This window comes from Anabrus simplex, chromosome 1 (assembly GCF_040414725.1).
Source record: "Anabrus simplex isolate iqAnaSimp1 chromosome 1, ASM4041472v1, whole genome shotgun sequence".
Classification (NCBI taxonomy): domain Eukaryota; kingdom Metazoa; phylum Arthropoda; class Insecta; order Orthoptera; family Tettigoniidae; genus Anabrus; species Anabrus simplex.
Window position 1 is genome coordinate 747,928,702 of NC_090265.1, and position 16,919 is coordinate 747,945,620.

Consider the following 16,919-nt stretch of genomic DNA (forward strand, 5'->3'; position numbering starts at 1 on the left):
TTTCGCGTCTGTAACATCATCAGTTTGTAAGGTATAAGCATCCTCATTAAAAATTATTCATTATTCCTGTATTTTGAAAGGACTTTCCAAATACCAAGTTTTTTGCTATTTTGCTTTTATGTCGCACTGACAAGAGATAGGTCTTATGGCGACGATGGGATAGGAAAGGCCTAGGAATCGGCCATAGTATCAACAAATCTCACACCCACTTTCATACATACTCATTCCACAGTCTTGTTTGAATTCCCAATTACCCTCCAGTCAGTATACAGATTTTTATTGCAACTACTTTCAGACAGAAATAAGAATAGTTATGCTACAGTTATAAACTGCAGTTAAACTTATCAACCACTTGATTCTACTTACGGTGGTAATACTACATTCAACTGCTCCCTCACATCGACCTGTACACAACAAAACGTTCTTCAAGGAGTGCAAGATGTGCACTCGTCATGGCCTCTAGGCACATTACTCTTAGAATGGAGTTTCATAAGTGATTTGGGAGCCATTTTTGCGCTCACGTTATTCATCTCAGCGACCCCGAAAACTATGGATTCACATAAATATTTCACCCCCCTTTCAACCCCACCCCTAGGGGTGCTATTCGGGATGAACTTGACTTTAACAGCATTTTTGAGTGTCATAGTTCATCTCAGTGATACCGAAAACTATGGATACGACACTAATATCGGTCGTTTTCGATTACTTTTACATTTCATCCTTTCCTCTTGGGCTGGGAGGGGTGTTCTGCCCCCACACTATTTGATAAAAGCAGAATTAAGTTTTAAGGAACACATCATAATCTTCAGATACTGTTGGGTAGGCAACTCGCTGATCAGACTTGTTTTGCGGTTTCCTTATCTTTATTTTCTTCCCCTATTTTATTTTTCACCCCTTAGTTCCGAACAACCAATCAGATTTCGTTCAACCCACTTCATAACCTCTCAGATGTAATAAGAACAAGCTGTGAAAATTTCAGCAAAATTGGTCCAGTAGTTTTTGAGTCTATTAGCTTCAAACATACCAACATCCAATTTTATATATAGATATTTTAATCTTAATCCTATTATAGTACTAACTTCAAATAAAGGTCCATTGTAAATTAACTTTTGACACTACACTGCCTTTGTAATTTACCAGTAGGTAGTTAAAATATTGTGTAATACAGTATATTATTAATCTGGTTATCTTTCTTAGAATGGCTATAGAATTATTTAACACGTAATAAATTTTCTCTCTCTGGATGGAACATTTTAATTACTGCTATTGTACCTGACATGGAGATGTCATTATCTTACTTCTCCTCCTCTCAACGTTTTTGATGTGGCCTAAACAGCATGGAAAGTAATGTCATATTAACTCTACCTTTTTAGTATTATCTTCTATTCTGTTTCTTATTACTTCAAGTTTATTTAAAACTCGTGCTTTGAGCATTGCGCTTAATAAGCCTCCATTGAAACTAAGGGAAGTATGGACCTTGTATGTGCTGATATCTACTTAGAAACTTTGTTCTACGATGCTCCGCCCCTTGACCAATGAGAACTCTCACTCTTACGACGGAAGTTCCTCGCCAATTCTTGTGCTGGGTGAGAGCGGTATTATTGAGTGGAACGTGGACGGAGATGGATCCACGCTTGTCGTCTCTCTGGTGTGAGTGGGTTTTGCAAGCTGACATGTACATAACATGAAAATTGTAAGAGGGCTTCTCCCTTTGCCCTCATTATGTTTTTGACGTTTCTAGCAACGTGGGAACTGCACTAGTTTGTATCTTTTTTAAAATTGTTAACTTGGCTTCTTCATCCAGAAAGTGAGTATCAAAATGGTGTTATGGCGTCATCTCAAACCAGTGGACATTTTCAGCATTTTTAAGAATGTTATTTTCTTCAGCTTCGAACAATTTGAGTACTGTATATGTTATGTGATGAATGAGGACTCTAAATTTCTGCCAAAAATAAAATCTCAGCTCTTCAAAATAAAAAAATCCTTATTATTAATTATTATCATCTTATATTGTAACTTTTCATGTTGTTGTTAAAATATTTTAAAGATGTATCTGGAGTGAGGTTAGAATACCTAATTCTCATGTGGAAAATCTTTGGTACTCCTTGTAAAGTCAAAATTTTTCAAGCTTATCAAAACACCCGAAGTGAAATCAGGTTTAAACCATTCAAGTTCTAACCAAGTGGACGGTAATTTAATTTTATCTTTCTCTGTCTTGTTTTTAATTTTCCTTGCTTTTCTTGGTTCTTTTCGTGTAATTTTTTATTTTCCCTTGTTTTGCTCGGGCTGTTTGTGTGTTACTATGACAACGTTTTGTTTTTGGTGATTGTTGACCTAATGATATTTTCCTGATCGTGGATGATGTTGGTTGATTTGCCAGTGCCTTCCGCCTTGATGTGATGATATTAATTTCTGTTTAATTTTCCTTACCTTTATGAAACCTTGACCTCGCGTTTGGGCAAATTTAATTTTAAATATCCAGTTATTTTTTTCTTTTTACTACCGGGTATAAGGTGTCGTCGTGTTTATTTAATCCCCACTGTCCATTATTTTATCCCTTGGTGAGAACTCTGTGGTTCAGAAGGGCTTTTAAATGGGTTCATTTTTAACTGATATTAGTTTTAATCTCATCATTTTCACTGATATGTTGAGTGAGGCCTAACTTGTTTTTGAAATTATTTCTTTTTCCCCTGGTCGACCACGATAGATTTTAAATTATATTTTACTTGGTATGTTAATTCAAGTTAATCTTTGCTTTGTTAATTTTTCCTGTGTTGATAGTTTTTTCTTCCTAATATTTTAAAAGGTTTAATTTACTAAATAAATCCTATTGATTTAAATTCTCTAAGAATGTGTTGTTCTTCCTGTAATTAATTGGTACCAGATACGAATTTCTTTCCACGGGTTCTTAAGTGACTCTCTTTCGTCTTTTAAGGTAAGTCTCCTGTTGTGTTTTTTTTTGCGATGTTTGTGTGAGTCTGTTTACGCTTCCTGTTTATTACTTTCTTGACGAACTAACTCTTGTTCCTGCTAGTTCCTGCTAGTTTGTTTTGACCTTATGTTACTGCCGTTATCGTAGTTTGTTTTGCGTTGTTCTACGTAACAGGAAACAGGACAGTACCTGTTTACGAGGGCAGATGAAATATAAACGGGAATTATTTTTTAAAATTTATTGCATCAACCAAAAAAAAATACATATATAGAGAGCTCTTTTCTACATAGTGTCCTACCTTTGATTCACATTTTCTCCATCAGATTGGTAAGTTTCTGATGCCATCCTGATAGAAGAGGGATGTGTGCGGAGCCAGTTGCAGAGCCAGTTGCGCATGAACTTTTCTACACTTGAATCATCATCGAACCACTGTCCTCTTAGGTCTTGTTTGAGTGGTCCAAACAAATGGTAGTCGCAGGGCGATAAATCTGGACTGTCGTCGCTGTAAGACCTATCTGTGTCGGTGCGATGTAAAGCCACTAGCATAAAAAAAAAAATTCTGGACTGTACGGGGGGTGTTCCTGAGGTGTCCAGTGAATTTCCTCCAGTGTTTCCCACGTTAAAGCATCAGTATGCAGCCTGGCATTGTCATGGAGAAGAATGGCGTTTTGGATCAGTTGCCGGCGTTGCTTGTTGTGATGCGCAGGTTTTGCTTCATTCAAAAGGTGACAATAATAGGCTGCATTAATTGTCCTTTGTTTGTGAAGAAAATCCACCAGCAAAACTCCCGCGGAGTCCCAGAAAACAGTTGCAAGCACCTTTGCAGCACGTGGGCGTGTTTTAGCCTTGACCAGACCTGCTTCGTCTCTTTGCTGCCACTCCATGCTTGCTTGCTTTTACTCGGGGTGTAATGATGCACTCAAGTTACATCACAAATCACAGCACATCGCAAGAATTCCTCTCCTTCCTCCTCGTAGTGATGCAGAGTCTCTGAAAAACTTTCTGGTTGAGGAGACGAGGAACCTATCTGGCAGACAATTTTCTGGAATGGAGTTCATCTCAGGTGATGCCTTGAACACTTCCGTAACTTATTCCTACGGCTAAAACAATGTGTGAAATTTTTATTTGCCAATCTTCACCGATAATGTCACGAATGGCAACAATGTTGTCTGCAGTGATGCTTGTCCGTGGTCTCCATTCACGATGTTCATTTTCCACAGCTTTTCTTTCTGCCACAAATTTTTTAGCCCACTCACACACTCGAGTCTGCGAAAGTGTTTCTTTCCCGAATTGTGCGTGGAGTGTCTCAAAATTTCGGAAGGTTTGGTGCTCTCTTTTGCAAGAAATTTGATAATGATGTGTTGCGCAACAGATGTGTCCACCTCTTGCTCACTCAAGGAGTACTGAAGCAGCCAGCTCTCTACCATCGTTCGCACGCGCAAACCCTTTCTCCAGACAACCGCGCCTCAGAATTATTGCTACCAGGCGAGTTGGCAATGCAGTTAGGGGCGCACAGCTGTGAGCTTACATCTGGGAGGCAGTGGATTCAAATCCCACTGTCGGCAGCCCTGAAGATGGTTTTCCGTGCTTTCCCATTTTCACACCAGGCAAATGCTGGGGCTGTACCTTAATTAAGGCTACGGCTGCTTCCTTCCATCTCCTAGGCCTTTCCTATCCCATCGTTGCCATAAGACCTATCTGTGTCAGTGCGACGTAAAGCCACTAGCAAAAAGAAAAACTAATTAGTTCTAACAGCAGCAGCACATTGAAATTCCCGTTTATATTTGATCCGCCTTCGTACAACATTAACATACATTTATTCCAGATTTAAAAAAAAATACACAATCACTGCTTCCTACCAAAATAGTCCTAAATCAATCTCTATTTACACTTCTTATTTCTAATGACCTCTATTTATTTTTCAAGTTCATAAAGGTTATGAAAATTATTTTCACCCCATCTACAGATGACAGATATCCGCGTAAAGTGTCCACTGCTGCACTAGTAGCCATCACTTCACTGTGTTCATCTTCTTCTTCTTCATTATTACTGGTTACTGGTGGCAGACTGGGCTGGTGTTTGTTCTTACATACTTCTTTCCTTCGCAGTTATCACAGAATCATCCACCCAGAGAAAGTCCTCAGTATTGCAGTTTGACTGCAACATTTTCCATACACCAGGAAGCAGACTGCCTCCTCATCTTCTTCCTCCTCCTGCTTCTCATTATTAACTGCATTTGATTCCCCACAAACAGTTTTATAGGTAATGTTATGCCTTTTCCTACATCGGTCGATCCAGCCATTGGATGCATTGAAATTTTCAATGCCAAGAATATTTGCTACTTGACACATATTTTCCAAAAACGTGTCTTTCCGTCCACCAAAATATTTTATTATTTCACCAAAATGGTGTTGTCGACCTTTCATCCATGTGACGTACACCGGTTGTCTGGTTATGGTGTCGGTTTTTTGTCCATGCTAATTTCAGACCCCCAGTAGACCCCCAGCCCAAAAACACATTCATGTTAATGTATTTAAAAAATAAATTTGTAGGGTAGGTAACACGCTCATCAGAATTGTCATGCGTTTTGTATAAATTTGTTGAATAGTCAACTCGCCCGTCAGAGTTGTCATACAGTTTGGGTAGCTTCCTCTTGATTTTTGTAATCGGCTAGTTTTGTCCATGTGTTGTCGTAAAGTGTGTGTTGTTCAGTTCAGTCATTATGCCGTCGTTACTCGAAGCATTACAGGTTAGTTGCGACCCCATTTTACTTCAATTTTTTCCCATCTCGAACAGCCTGACGTCACAAACATAAATTTGAGGATTTTAATATATTGCAAGCATAGGGAATCTGAGGGGACCAACAAAAAATGTTGTAAACGATAGGAAAACGTAAAAGCAGGGTAATACTGGCAGACTGTTCAGTGTGTACCAGATGGTCTTCAGTAAGTTCAGGCCATGTCTGTGGACTTTTGCAATGTAATTATAGAGCTCGTAGTTGTGTCTTTGGTTGGTAGGATCAGACACTCGGAGGCATGCAGGGTTCTGCTAGTGTCAGAGTTCAGTATCACAGTTGGTATGCCAGCTCTTGTTCGGTAGTTAATCATCTTCTTTTTCTCAAGTTCCAACTATGTCTCACCACTGTTTGTGATGTATTTTCTCTTCGGTAGCAAATTTAGCAGTCTGATATCTGACTGTTGAGCTCGCCAGTAGTTCCAAGTGGTCTAAGAATGCCAGGTAATCTCTCTCACTTATGTCCCAGATAAATGACCATCTATTCATTATGTGTCCCGACCTTTCGATCCTCCATAATGTGACTAACAGACTGTTTAAGGTGTAACAGCAAAGTTTGTTTGCTCTAAGCAAGACGGAGAAAGAACCATTACTTAGCATTGGTCTTGTTTTTCTTATCTTCCCAGAACTTCCTCATTGTCTCTTGTGTGCATGTGTTTTTGGGGTTCAGATTTCTTGCTGTTGGTTCCTTGGATGTGAACTTGTGTCTGTATGTAGCTTGTTTGGCAGCTCATATCTTAGTTTTCTTGTAAGTATTTTCGTTATTTATGGGCAAATTATGACGGATTGTACCCAAAATAATGACTCTTATCTCTGTAGATGCCATCCTTGGAGGCCCAGTACTCGCCTCTTTGGATTGAGAACACAACAGTAAAACCCTCATCCACTTAGACCAGAGGCCAGCTTCAGCATTTCTCCCCACATATTGAACGAGCTGGCTTTTCAGGTGTATTATTGACATTTTGCATATCTTGGATTAATTTTAGTGTACATATAATCTAATTTTAATTTAGTGTTTCTTTAACTGATTGTATACTTTTTGAGTCAATGAATATGAAAAATTTGTAAAAATATCACAGTTATTGTTTAACAGTAGTGAGTACACGTGTAAAACCTGCCCACGTCATCTGAGTGTACCTGTCTTTGGACTAATGATTGTATATAGCTGTCTCCTGAATGCAAGCTCACAGCTACATACGTAACACTCCTCACGTCAAACAGGTAGCAAAAGAGCTGGTTTTCTACCCACGACAGATTGGCATCATTGTGCTCTCCAAGGTTCAACTGTTAGACTCTTTTCTTAAGTATGTTTTATATAGAGTAACTGAGGAGTTAGATGCTGACTGTATGTTTCTTTGTTGCCAGATCAGAGATTAGATCCACAGATTGACACTGATCTTAATGCCTCCCTCCACACATGGGTGAATACGGAACGCTTCCCAACTTTTCCTCAGGTAATTTAATTTTTATTTTTTTTTCTGTTTAGTTTCTCCTCATGTCATTAAGCTATTATTAGTCGCATGCTGTTCATTTCCTACTTAACATTTTCCTTTGCATGTACTATATGTGCTAATAAGTTGAAACTTTAATTTGACTATCCCGCCCCCCCAGACAATGTGTAGCTCTGATCTTTTCTAACAGAACACACATGACCTAGCTGTATTGTCCGTAGGTTGTGGGTGTTCTGTACTTATCATCTCTTCAACTGAACACAACTTAATATAATTAACGAACGTTGATTTTCGTGGCTCATTTGATTAAAATAAATAAATAGATAAATATGATAAATGGATTAAAGCCACTCTTATTTTACAGGACTAAACAAACCCTTCACATGGCCTGATTCAGGGAATATACATGCTCTTATGAAGGCCAATGTAATTTGGCGGAAAGCTTGGCTTTGTGTAGTTGTAAAGTAAGAGTGGCTTTAATCCAGTTATCATATTTTGTTGTTTATTTTTTACAACTTATTTTGAATTCAATGAGGTTCTAAAAATTATTCACTAATACTACCTGGCTTTCACCCCTCCACAGCATGGATCAAACAACTCGAATACCATCACTGCTTACGTTATCGGTAGTAGAGACAAGCACGATCAGTCTCTGTTGTTGAAATTCAGTGTAAGTCAGTTAAAGATTTGGATGTTAAAACACTCATCACAATCACACATCTTGTGTAAGTTCTCAGTTTTTTCCAATTTGAAGAGTGCACTTCGCAGAAGACTAGGTGAATGTTCACACTTGTTTCAGCTGGACTGAATAAAAGAACTGAGAACTTACACAAGACATGTGATTGTGATGAGTGTTTTAACATCCAAATCTTTACTTGACTTGCACTAAATTTCAACAACGCACGCTTGCTTCTTAAATTTTATCTGTAATTCATGTTTTGCCGTAACCCTTTGGCCTACCAGTACTTGTGAAAGGAAGTATTCCCTTACATACCATTTATATTTTAGTCACTTTAACATAAATTTGACTAATCACATACATAAGAGTACACAGAGCAAAGTGAGCTTTTAGCTCGTCTATGGTAACAGGAAACCAATGTTTTTGTTCGTAAGTATCACTGGTTTCAAGGAAAGCAGATAAATTAGCAAGAAATGTAGAGGCATATGCATTGGTTTCCTTAGCAACGTTATCCCAGAACTGTGGGGTTAGAAATTAATTCACTATGATAGATAGATAGATAGATAGATAAAGCCTTTATTTTCTGTGGCGAAGTTAGGGCTCTTGGCCCTTTCTTACACTTAACCACACACATATTATTATTATTATTCCATACAATATATACATGCAAAGAAGAATGAAAGAAAAAGTAACTGCCTACATAATACAGGTTTGAGGAAAAAGAAAAAAAAAAATCAATACACAACAAAAGAAATAAGAATGTAAAAATACTAATAAGCTTAATAAAAATACTAAATGAAAATTTAACTAATTGTATCCTTGCAAGACTAATTTAAATTATTATATTAAACCAATATTTATTTTATTGTGCAATAATCTCATATCATTTTCACACACAATCACTCGTTCCACTCATACTGGTACTGTACCTTGCTGGAAGCACTTAACGAGGAACTGCTGGTAGGAGGTTTTAAATATACTTTTTGATGCAGCATCCTTGATGTCTTTGGGAAGAGTATTCCACCATCCCGAAGCGGTGATAGTAAATGATCGATGGTATGTGGTTGTTCGGTGGACAGGTATTTCTACGAGGGACACTGAGCGAGTATCATGGAGATGTAAAGAACCAAGGTGACGAAAATTGCTGGAGAGATAAGCAGGGATGTCTTCCGAAAGTACCTGGTACATAAGAGTATTTGCATGTAGTTTACGCCTGTCGTCTAGTCGTAACCAAGATAATTGTTTATAGTAGGGAGAAACTCGAGCGTCATACCGTAAATCCATAGCATATCTAAGACAAGCATTTTGAGTGCGTTGTAGTTTCAAGCTTAATTCTTTTGTTATATCCGTAAGAATTACATCACAGTAGTCAAAAATGGGAAATAATAATGACCGAACAAGTTGAATTTTTAGTGATCGAGGGAATACATTTCTGAAACGTTTTAAGGGGTGCAAGCCACAATAAACCTTTTTGCAGATATTCTTAACTTGCGCTGACCAGTTTAGAGTTTCCGTTATAATAACACCAAGGTTAGAAACTGATTCACAATAAGGTATAACAGTACTATTTAAAGTTACGGGAGGAATGCAATTTTGTTTTAAAATGTGAAGATTCTTTGATGTACCGATGATAATGGCTTGCGTTTTATGGGGATTTAATTTAAGGTTGTTTTTAATTGCATAGCTATCTATTTGCTCAAGGTCAGCGTTTACATTACATATTGCTTGTTGTATATTATTAGTTCTAGTGTGGTAATAAATTTGCAGATCATCAGCATAAAGATGGTACTTGCAGTGCTTAATTGATCTGGTGATATCATTTATATATAAAGTGAATAGGAGAGGGCCTAGGACTGACCCTTGTGGAACACCAATATTTTTTGTTCGCCACGTTGATTTATTATTATTTGCAACCACACACTGCCGGCGGTTTGTGAGGTAAGAATAGAAAAATTCCAGCACTTTCTGGCTAAAGTTTAAGGACTGTAATTTGGAAAGAAGCAACCTAGGATGACAGTATCAAATGCGCTACTGAAATCTAAAAGAGTAAGTATTGTCACTTGTTTGTTGTCCATTGCATATCTAATGTCATCTGTCACTTTCAACAGAGCTGTCATGGTACTATGTTTTTTCTTAAAGCCTGATTGGTAAGAGTCGAGTAAAGCATATTTATGTAAGTACGTTAGGATTTGCTCATGTACCAGGCGTTCCAGCACTTTGGACAGGGGTGGTAGGATAGAAACTGGTCGGTAATCTGAAGGAATACTGGGTCCATCCTTTTTTGGGATTGGGATGACGAGGGCATCCTTCCACGCCGTAGGGAAAATTCCTTGGGTTAAACAGTAGTTAATAATGTGTGTTACGATCGGCAGGATGGCACCAATGATATATTTGTAGAAAGACAGAGGTATGCCATCGTGTCCAGCAGCATCTGATCTGAGAGAATACATAACTCGTTTTACGTCATTTATACCAACCTCTTTAAACACAAATGTATCTTGAATTGGCATAAAATGAATATTATTATTATTATTATTATTATTATTATTATTATTATTATTGTTATTATTATTATTGTTATAAAAATTATTATTATTACTTGTACAGTTATGAAAATTATTATTATTATTATTTGCTCTTACAGTGGATTCGGCCGACGTGAAGTGTAAATTTAAGTCATCAAGGGATACATTCGGCGCCTGCTTTGATAACGTTCGACCTATACCCATCGTTCGTAATTGTTTCCATATTTCTGTCGAGTTCTTGCATTTCGATACTTGACATATGTGTTTATATTTACTGTTTCTGATTAACTGTTTAACCCTGTTGCGGAGAACGCGGTAATTTTCAAAGTCATTAGCATTACCCGTTCGTTTAAACCTTCTGTACCATGAGTCACGCTTTGCCATTTCTGATTTAATCTCACTAGTCAGCCACGGAGAAGGTGGTCGAGTCACCCGGATCTCTTTCTTGGGAGCAAATCTGTCATACAGTTCTAACACCAGATCAGATAGTTTATTTATTTTTACGTCAATATCATCCATGTGTAAAATATCGTTCCACGGCAGATAATATGCTTCGTGTCGTATTCTTTCCTTGTCCAGATTTTTTATATCCCTGCGTGTTATATATTTAGTTTCATATTTTGGCATCTTTAATGAATAGCAGACATATATTAGATCATGGGTAGAAATACCTGGCACTGCAAGCTGTCCGTGATTTAAAACTTTCTGAGTATTGTTAGTTATGATCAAGTCAATCAAAGTATGAGTCGTCCGGTTTACTGTATGTAGATGGTTAGTAGCATTTAGATGTAGGATGTTCAGGTCTAAGCTAAAGAACATATTTTGTAAATGTAATGAGTCGTTTGTCGCAGTCAGCAGATTTGTATTAAAATCTCCAAGTATAATTATATTTTCGTACAGTGGAATTAACTTTGCTAAGCAAATTTCAAGGTCCGATATATGTCTTACGTCTGGGGGTTTGTAAACTACTCCCATCAGTACTTTTTGATTGTTAGCCAAAACTTCTATAAACATAAACTCAGGTCGATTGGGAATCGTCTGGTCTGAAGTAGCCACTATTTTACTTTTGAGATCATTACGACAGTATATAGCACACCCTCCCCCTATACGTTTTCTTCGGTCTAGACGATGTAAAGTCATGTTATTTAATTCAACCAGGCCTGAGTTAAGTGAGGGTTGTAACCAAGTCTCAGTTACACATATGCAGTGCAAGGTATTACTATCATGAAAGAGGGATTGTATTTCGTCAATGTGAGCCATTAACGATTGCGCGTTAATATGACAACACTGTAGGGCTCGCCGATATCTTGAAAGACTTTCCCTGAGAATGTTTCCCGCTGACGCTGCTGAAGGGTAGGGTGAGGGGGGCGACTGGGAAAGGGGTGGGAGCGGGTCACTGACATCAAGGTTACTACAATCGGTAGAAATAGCACTTGTATTGTGACTAGCCATTATCTAGAAAAGACTTCTGCTTACTCACCTTGTTTCCACCACAAGTACTTCCAGGGGCACAATCACATTCACTCACACACATACACGCACATTTACTTAAAACTACTACATTATCCATTAATGCCATCTCAGTAATGAGTCCGTATCAATGCTCACTCGTGTTTTACATTAAACTAACAAGTTGTACCATTGTTGTAATTAACACCTTTCGTCCATTGTCACATAGCACAACAATGCGACCGTCCTGGCTCCAGACACGATTTAGGCCAAAGTGATCTCGTGCACGATTTAAAATGTTTTTCCTGGTAACCGTGAGCGATTCCGTCAGGAGAAGGTGCGAGCCTTTTAGCCGACGTTTAGCCCTCCAAATGCGGTCACGATCCTGGTACCGCAGGAACTTAATAATCAGTGGGCGTTTACCCGTGGCAACCACTTCAGCCGTTGTTCGCTTCGGAACACCTAGGCGATGGCAACGGTCAATGTCTGACATATTAAGGTCGATATCCAGTTTTTCTTTAATAGTTGATAATACTTTAGCGTACACGTTTTCACCTGGTGCTTCCGGGACGCCATGCAAAATTAGACAGTTTCGGCGGCTGTATTGTTCCGCTTCGTCCATCCGTTCTCTTTGCTCGTCCAGCTTTTCTTCTATTTTTAAAATATTGTTTTTTATGTCTTTCAGTTCACCAGACACTTTCTCTTGAAACGCACAGAACTCCTCCTCCAGCCGCTGTAGTTTCTCCTCCCGGTTGGCGCTGCTGGTCGCCTCCTTGAGTTGGGCGCGAAAATGCTGCATCGCATCTTCAATTGCCGATACCTTTTGAACTACATCCCGTAGCGTCATGATTTTTGTCAGTATTGGACGGTGATTATTAAAACTATGGAGATTAGGTCGCGAACGGCACTTAGTTGCTGTTTATCTTGCAGATTTACGAGTTAGCCTTGACACACACTTTACACTATGACTGAGCTCTCCGCCATCTTAGAAGGTATGTCCATTTCTTTCGGATTATTTCCCAACCCCCTCCTCACTATAGAGTGAATTTCAGACACTGGTTTGCATGTTACAGAAACAGGCTTATTGTCAACAAGATCACAATTCCAAGTATCACTTTACTAGACTTTTCACCCGCTCTTGTTGCATTCTGGTTTTGTCACGTAGTTTCAATTGGCACTATCACCTCGGAACTGAAATTGGGATCACTTTCATCACTGTCAGTTGAAGAAGAAGAAGTATTTTCACTCTCTAGAGAATCATTTCCACTTTCAACCTCACTATTTTCAATCCATTTGCGAATAACCTCATCCGTGCCGCACTTGGATGCCGCCATTATTGTTTACAACGAGCGGCAAACTGAGGTGCTTTTTATTTTCCGTATTTCAGCTCAGAGTTACTATTTACACAGAGAAAATAGCTTCAGGTATCATCTGTCATCAATAGGGTAGGCTGCAAAACAAAGAGAATAAATCTCTCTGACCAGCTAACCGCGATAATGAACTTATTAATGTTCCATGCACCAGGACAGAAGTGTCCGTCAAAGTATGTTACAGCCTTATGATTGCAGGACGGAAGGTTCCGTCAAAGTATGACAATGGGTTAACTTGATTTTGATTGATGATGGTCTCTAGAAAGACTGAAACTAGTTTCATAAAATATATGTAACTTTTTTAAGGTTACGATAAATAGTATTGAATAGGTGGAAACCTTTAGCTTTTGTTTTACATTATATCATGGAATGTATCAAAATCTTCCTGACCCATGATCAAATTCTACTTTCTCCAGTCATCAGTTCTCTGAGCCAGTGCATTATCACAGGTTTCGTTCCACCTTCGATGTTTTTGTTTAGGAGCTGCCAGGATTGTGGCATTAGCTGCCTGTTGAATCTTAGATGCGATGTCAGTCCAATTCTTAGATTCAAAGGTTAAGTTCTGGTAATAATGCTCCTGGTCTACTTTCTTGGAATTGCGTCTATTGTCTTCATTGATTGGTGCATGGGCATTGATCAGGGTGCACCCTTCATTTCTGCAATGAAGGACTAAAGAAACTCACACTGAGCAGTAACCCTCTTACTTACTGCAAAAGCCACTCCAGACATCAACAAATTCTTGCCTATTTTCACTGTTCCCTTTCCTTTGTAGATCCTATATCCTTCTGTATTCGTAGATCCTATATCCTTCTGTATCCATTATACATACCTGCCAAGTATTCCAGTTTCCATAAAATGTACGGATTTTGAGTGTGTTTTACGGTTATATGGATGAACAACGTTATTGTACGGATTTTGAATATCCACGCTTGGTTTCGCTTTCTGCGGTCAAATTGGATTTGTTTGACTTTCATTAGTAGCTGGTAATACGAGATGCATTGTTTGAAATTCGACCGGTAAATGTATCGATAATCACATTATCGAATATCACCGTGCTTTTGTCTCCTGTTCAACCTCAACTGCTTCTTCATTCAATGAGATGTTCCCAAACAAGTACCAGGCTGTGATTTTGAAGAAAAGAAATCCGTGAATAGTAGCAGGTTGTGAATTTATATCAAACAACTTTAGTAACTGCGTCGTGCTTTGTAGCAGCTGAAAGGCTTTGTTTGTGTACGTGTGTAACATTGGCGGTAGTTCTGAAACTTGTGAAATTGTGTGATGAATTTCTAAGCAATCTCGTATTTTTAGTGGTGTTCGTAATGAGTTATTAAGAAACGATATTATCAGTCTTTTTGTGAGGCATATTCTGCTTAATTTCCTTGTTTTATACAATCACGGAAAGTGTTCCCAGTGTTAAGTGAAAACAGATGAGCCCTCATCAAGATGTCACTTTGGGTCTTTAATTTCAGGGTTGACCACACCATATACAGTAAAACCTTGATGCATCGTTTTTCAGGGGGCAGGGTGGAAACTGATGACAGATGTGGGAAAACTATAAATGCGGTCAACATAAAAAATAGGGGGAAAGCAAAATAATAAAATACGGGTACTTTATTGGGACATTTTTGTTATGTAAATAAATTATTATTATTATTATTATTATTATTATTATTATTATTATTATTATTATTATTATTATTATTATTATTATTATTATTATTTCCGATGAGGCCTGCTAAGGACCACGTGCCAATTTCAATTCAGTTCTTCATACTTTGTTGTTTTCTCCTCCACTCCTTCCAATATTCGTTCATCCTTTCACTATGCTGTTTCCTTCTGTCCTCGGACCACTTTGCACCAGGCTTCTTCCTTGGAATCCTTCCATACTTACTACCCTCTTTCTAAAAATTTCTCTGTCCAAAGTTTCTTCTTGTCTGATATTATTTCTTTCTAAATCTTTCTTTACTTCTTGAATCCAGCTAGTTGTTGTTGCCTTTTGTCCCACAGGTACTTGAAAATCCTTTTCGTTAATCTGGAATCATCCATTCTGTAAATATGTCCAAAAAATTGCAATCTCCTTTTTCTTTTTGTTTCTGTTATGTTTTCTATGTTCCTGTATATTTCATCATTAGATCTTAATTTCCATACTTCTGTTGTTTTGACAGGGCCTAAGATTTTTCTCATGATTCTCATTTCTAGTACCTCAAGTTTATCTAATCTATAGTTTAGTACCAGGCATTCACTTGTATGTAAGCATTCCGGTTTCATCACTGTAGTGTAGTGCCTTATTTTAAGATTTTTAGATAGACACGTTTTGTTATAAAAATTCTTTGTGATACCATTTGCTCTTACCATCTTGTGTACCCTTTCTTCTACTGCAGATTTGTCTAAACCACTTTCTTGAATTTTTTCTCCCTGATATTTGAATTTCATTACTCTTTCTACTGGACCAATATCTGTTGCCAAAAATTTTGGAGCATTCTCGATGTTTGTAATAAATTTTATTTTTTCTAAGGAGATTCTCAAACCTGTCTTGCTGGCTATTTCTTCCAAGAGATTGATTTGTGTTGTTGCACTTGTTAGGTTTTCTGACAATATAGTGAAATCGTCTGCAAATGCTAGGCTATTTATTTCAATGCCTTTGTTTTTTCTACCCAAAGTTACCGGCAAAATGTTATGCTCTTTAAGCTTTACGTCCCAAATTCTTACAATTTTCTCTAGAACACAGTTGAATAGAAGGGGTGACAGGCCGTCATCTTGCCGTACCCCTGTATTTATCTTAATAGGTTTGGATATCTCACCCATAAATTTCACCTTTGAAATTGTGTCAGTAAGGATTTCACATATTAGGTTCACCAATTTAGTTTTCACTCCAAATTTACAAATTCTTTTATCTATGGTTTCTATATCAACCGAGTCAAAGGCTTTTTAAAATCTACAAAAGTCACAACAATGTCTTTTGAATTTAATATCCTATGGCAAATTATGGATTTTATGTTAAATATTTGTTCTGAACAAGATCTACCTTTTCGAAATCCAGCTTGATACTCACCCAGTTGCTTGTCAAACGATGTTCCTACTCTATTCAGCAATATTTTTGAGAATACCTTGATGCAATTTGCAGAAGAGAGATGCCTCTATAGTTGTCAACCTTTTGTTTGTCCCCTTTTTTATGAATTGGGTGTATTATTATTATTATTATTATTATTATTATTATTATTATTATTATTATTATTATTATTATTATTATTATTATTACAGCAATAATGGCGCTTGGCCTCCGGAGCCGGGTGCAGGTCTCTCGAGTTGTCGCGTGATAGGCGATCTACGCGCATATGAAAATGCGGCTCTACCAAATATGAATTGTAATGTTTAATTCGGCAAACAGACAGATTAGTTACATGTAATAAACAGACAGCCCCCGAACCGTTGGAATTAACCAAGGAAAGTTAAAATTCTCGACCCAATCGAGACCCCTTGAACCAAAGGCCAACAGGTGCTAACCATGTACAGTAGAACCTCGATAATTTGAAATCTGTTAATTCAAAATTCCGCCTAATTCGAAGAAGCTCTCATACCCGGAAACATGAGATACAGTTTTGTATGTTATTTAAATTGTTTAATTCGAAATACGGATAATTCATAATTCGAAGTACAATGTCGAAATTATCGAAATTCAGACTTTTAATTCGAAACTGCCTTTACAGTTTAAAACAATAG

General features: G+C 37.7%; 1 protein-coding gene across 4 annotated transcripts in view; it reads left to right on the forward strand.

Moving 5' to 3' along the window:
- Tmx3 (Thioredoxin-related transmembrane protein 3) overlaps window positions 1–16,919 on the forward strand; it is a 527,179-nt gene that overhangs the window by 302,388 nt on the left and 207,872 nt on the right. For all 4 annotated transcript variants that reach the window (XM_067136163.2, XM_067136162.2, XM_067136165.2 and 1 more), the window contains one exon: window positions 7,091–7,179. In XM_067136163.2, coding sequence (XP_066992264.1) covers window positions 7,091–7,179 — 89 coding nt within the window. The remainder of the gene's footprint in view (window positions 1–7,090; window positions 7,180–16,919) is intronic.